The sequence below is a fragment of the Hordeum vulgare genome, chromosome 3H, assembly GCF_904849725.1.
Source record: "Hordeum vulgare subsp. vulgare chromosome 3H, MorexV3_pseudomolecules_assembly, whole genome shotgun sequence".
Lineage (NCBI taxonomy): Eukaryota > Viridiplantae > Streptophyta > Magnoliopsida > Poales > Poaceae > Hordeum > Hordeum vulgare.
In genome coordinates this window covers 50,432,116-50,437,064 of record NC_058520.1, presented here as the reverse complement: position 1 = coordinate 50,437,064, position 4,949 = coordinate 50,432,116, and the positions used below count along the sequence as shown (strand labels likewise).

At 51.2% G+C, this 4,949-nt stretch overlaps 1 protein-coding gene across 1 annotated transcript; it reads right to left on the bottom strand.

The window, feature by feature from the left end:
• Nucleotides 1–974: 974 nt before the first annotated feature.
• Nucleotides 975–2,529, bottom strand: LOC123441467 (putative serpin-Z6A). The gene is made up of 2 exons (XM_045117892.1): nt 2,096–2,529; nt 975–2,000 (listed from the first exon to the last, which is right to left on the bottom strand). Exons 1-2 carry the CDS (start codon nt 2,489–2,491, stop codon nt 975–977), a joined length of 1,422 nt encoding a protein of 473 aa, XP_044973827.1. The 5' UTR covers nt 2,492–2,529.
• Nucleotides 2,530–4,949: the final 2,420 nt, after the last annotated feature.

Below are 4,949 nucleotides of genomic sequence, written 5' to 3'. Positions count from 1 at the left end.
CACCTCGCAAGGGAGTTGCTTGGCAAGATAAAGAGTGACTTCACTGGCTCTTCAAAGACATATGCCACCCAGTTGATAAAACAACTGGTCACAGAGAACTACACTGGAGGTAGCCATGGCATAACAGAGCACATTCTTCGGAGGAGCAACATGGCAGCAAAGCTAAAGCCCATGGACGCGGATCTCGAGATCAAACCAGCTCTCCTCGTCCACCTGGTCATGGCTTCACTGCCAAAGGAATTTGAGACATTTGTTGTGAACTACAACATGCAGCCTGATACACGGGACATAGAAAAGGTAATAGCAATGTGTGCCCAAGAAGAGGAGAGAATTAAAGCCTTACATGGAGGCTCCCTGAACTATGTGAAGGAAAAAAAGAATTTCCAACCCAACAACAAAGGTTCTTCCTAAAAGCCACATGGTAAAGGCCCAACGCATTTTCAGCATCAGCAAAGGCCTCATCCAGTGGACAAGGACACTTGTCTCCACTGCAAGAAAACATGGCACTACAAAAAGGATTGCCCTGAGTTGCCAAAGGCCTTCATGCAAAGAGAGGTAACGACATCGTCTCCTTTGTTAATGAATCTCTGTATTTACAGTTTCAGGTGCAACTGTTCATGTTGGAAATTCTTTACATGTATTTAGTTCGACGAGGATTATGCTAAGAAAAGAAAGAATTATTGAAGTCGCGAATGGTGTCCACGCAGAAGTTGAAGCTATAGGTGGCGTCTCCTTAAACCTAACCGAAGGATTTAAGGGTTTTGCTAAGAGATGTCCTATTTGTTCCTTCATGCACCTCCATTGAAGTAAAACATTGGCAAAGTTATTCAAAGGTAAGGAGCAGTACTACCTCAGCGAGACAGAAAGTACACCCACAACCGCCACAAACGATTAATGCATGCGCTAATTCTCCTCCTGCCCTAGTTGATACAGGCAGATTTCTACTAGTATTAAAAAGCTAGTGTTATGCAGATTTACTTCACCAAAAGGCGTACAAGTTGCAAGAAAAAGGCCACAACTAGGCAGACACAACCGAACAGAAGAATAGGATTGCATAAAGCAGCCTCATGCGGCACAAATGGCCGGACGTTCATAATCCCGGGCGGTTGTTCGATTGCACCCGAAGTCCATGGATGCTCGGCCGTCCTCCAGCCGAAGATAGGACCACGGATGGAGTCACGGCGACGAAGATTCTCTCCGGGAATCGATGGAGAGGGTTCAACGACGTTCCCAGCAAAGACGATGGCGCCCGACTCCTCCTCAATTACAAAGAAGGCAAACGGATGGTCAGCGACGAAATCCACGACGACTGGCGGTGTCTTTGGTGGTGCGGCGCAGCCGCACATTATACCGGCGGTGACGGCCGCCGCCTCGGTACCGTCCTCGTTCACCTCGATGACAGCCCTGTGGACGATACCGCTCAGAGCCAACGGCCTGCCGGTGCCGTCCTCCTCCATCATGTTGGACATGTCGGCTTCCGCCACATGGTGTCCCAACCGCCGGAGAATGTCAGACACATCGGCCGAAAAGGTGAGCTTGAATCTGGGCAGCTTGAAGTCGCCGACCGAGACGAGGCTCGTCGATAGGTGCGTGTGGATGAAGTCCGGGCTGGATGCGATCCTCTCGACAAGGCCTCGGAGCCCGTCGCGCTCGTCCGGGAGGAAGATGAACATGGAGAAGGACGACGGGGGCGAAGACCACACGTGCCCTTGCCTGTACTCGAGCTTGAGCACCTTGAACCCATCGTGGCAGGCGATGTCCTGCTTCTTGCCGGTCCGCATGAAGGGGACGTCCAAGGTGGTGCCGTCGAGGCGGTAGAATTTGTCGTCCTTGGTGTTGCTCTCGCGGAAGCGACGGGCCCACATGGCCTTGAAGTAGATGGCGTTGGCGACGACGACGTCTGTCTCGGGGGAAACCTGCTTCTCGGTAAGCACCGAGTCGATGAGGTTGTTCGTCGCCGCGGCCGCCCAGGCGTTGATCTGCTTCACGGCTTCTCCTGGCTGCAGCGCCAATCGTACCAGGCGTGATTTGTCAGAAATAATTGCTACTGCGAGTAAAAAAAAATGACATGAGCAAAGAAGAAGAGGGCGCCGACCTTTTCGCGGAAGTCGACGGCGCCGGTTTCCGCCTTGTAGGACTGGGCGACGGCGTCGCGGAAGGCGGGCTTGAGCTTCCGGGTCTCGTCGTGCCACACGCCGCACGCGAAGGAGACGCGCGGCCCGCCACCCGGCGTCCGGTCGGCGAGAGCCTGCTCCGACAGGCCGCGGACGATCTTGGCGAGGTCCTTGCGGGACTTGGCGCCGAGAAGGGCGAGCAGCTCCTGGAGAGTCGCGCCCCGGGCGCCTGCCGACGTGAGGGCGAGCGCGGTGTAGATGGACAGCGGCGAGAAGACGAGGTTGCCGGTCGCGGTCGTCGAGGAGAGCTCGTTGATGAGGCGTAGGGCGAACGCCGTCAGGCCGGGGCACGCGAGCGGGGTGGTGCTGGTCTTCATCGTGATTCTTCGTGAGCTCGAGATCGCGGTGTCTTTATGCGTCGACCTAGGTAACGATCCGTGCCCTAAGGTAATCTATTTATTTGTAGAAATCCAATATGGGAACACAACGGATTGGTTTTCCTTTTGAGTTCTTTAATTAACGCGTACGTTCTGCCGCGTGCCCATCGGTGTCAACTGTCAAGCACAGTTGACGTGAAAGAAGAAGAAAAAACACCAGCACCCCCGACCTAGTAGATTTTTTTTAAAAATAAATAAAGACCAAGCAGAATTAAGAGCAACGTGACGGCGACCTAAACTGTGTGTACGTCTTTGTTTGGGTCGAAACTCGAAACGGATGGAAAAATCAGCCCAATGCAATGATCTAAATGAAAAAGCATTTTTTTTTGTCAACACGCAACCCATTGTAGGTTTAAATTTGACCGCATTTGCGTCGAAGGGGACACGTGGCGGACGGGCGTAACGCCCACCCTTGTCCTTCCCTTGGCCCGCCTGTCGATGGCGCATTAGCTTGGCCAGCCCTACTCATCGTCGTCGCCGCCCAGTTTCGGTGCCAAGGCCGGCCGTCCACGCTCACACCTCTCCGAGCAGCACAACAGCCCCACGACGGCCCCTATTCCGATTTTTGGTGGACCATTTTAGCCGTCGTCGCAGCACCCCAATGTCGACGCGACCACACCTTCGCCTCCCCGTGCCCACCTCGCTTGCCGGACGGTGTCCACCTTCGTCGCCAGGCCTACTACCTGGTCTTGCACAGGAGCGAGGCTCTTCACCGGCCAATTTCTTCGAGGACGCCCGCAAGGTGTCCGATGATTTGCCCCCAATGTACAAATGGACTCCGGCAACAAGAACTTTTTCTACAATTTCATTTATGATTCAGGTGATTCTTCATACGATGATGAGGAGTTTGCGGTTGCTGCTTTGGTTGTCCATGACGAAATGAGTAGGCAGCACCCGATGTTCAGGGGCTCGGTCCCGGGGCATACTCCGGCATTATATCGCAACTCAGAGAGCGGATATTACCTACTCTAGCAAAACTACTTACAATCCCCTGAACCGCTCTTCTGACCCCTACTTATTCTGACACCATTTCCGAATGGCTAGACATGTGTTCAACCGTATCCGGGAGGGTGTGATGGCGTACAATAAGTATTTTGAGTGCAAGGAGGGTTCCCTAAAAAAGATTGTCTTCTACTCTTATCTGAAATGCACTCCGGCTATTCGGATGCTTGCATACGGAGTACCCAGTGATCTCCTTAATGATATTGTCCGAATGAGCGAGTCGACTTGCCTAGAGTCCATGTACATGTTTTGCAAGGATGTGGTAGCAATGTTTCGTCCGGAGTACTTGAGAGAACCAATTGTTGCAGAAATTGCCCGGTTATTGGTGCTTAATGCAAGCAGGGGTTTTCCGGGGATACTTGGTAGCATATATTGTATGCACTGGCGATGGAGGAACTGCATTTCTACTTTACAGGGGCATTATAGGGGCCATGTAAAAGCTTGCTCTGTCATACTTGAGGACGAGGCTTCACAAGATCTCTGGATTTGGCACTCTTTCTTCGGCATGACCAGATCACACAACGACGTCAACGTGCTTCAATGCTTTCCGGTGTTTGCGAGGCTTGTTGAAGGCAACGGCCCGACGATCGATATTGAGATCAATGGCCACGACTACAACAAGGCATACTATCACTAGTAGAAAACGGACCTTTCGTTTGAAGCTTTAGTCCCGATCGGGTTTGGGACCGGGACAAATGTGAGCATTAGTCCCGGTTCCAATGGCTAGGAGCGGATGGGAGGCACGGCCATCTTTAGTCCCAGTTCGAATGGGACCTTCAGTCTTGGTTGGTGATACCAACCGGGACTAAAGGGGTTGTGGCCGGCTCGAGGCCCTGCGAGCCCCTTTAGTCTCGGTTGGTATCACCAACCGGGACTAAAGATAGACCTTTAGTACCAGTTGGTATATCCAACCGGGACTAAAGTCTTCCCTATATAAACCTCTGATTCTTCCAGCCTGGCTCCAAGCTTTCTCTCCTCTATGTTTCCTTCCCCAAGCTCGAGTTGATCCTCCATTTTTCCCAATATTTGTCAAGATTGACGGAACCTCATCTATCCAAGTGTTCTAAAAGGTTAGCAACTTCATCCTTTCATCTCTCATTGTTAGTTTAGTTCATTTCATGCTCTATAAATATAGTGATTTGTGTGTTTTAGTTTGGGAGTAATTATGTGAGAGTTTTATTTGATTTATATGCAATGTGAGCTTAAATTAACTTCTTAGTTTGCATATGTGTAGGTGTGGTATACTTAATGCCTTCCCGTCCCCGTCCTCATTGTCGTCTATCGCCCGCGTCGTCCCGTCGCCCGCACCACCTTGGTGAGCCTCTTGTTCTTATCCTTTTTGTAAATTTTCTTACTTGTATAATTTTCTTACTAGTATGATTGTTTGTTATATATA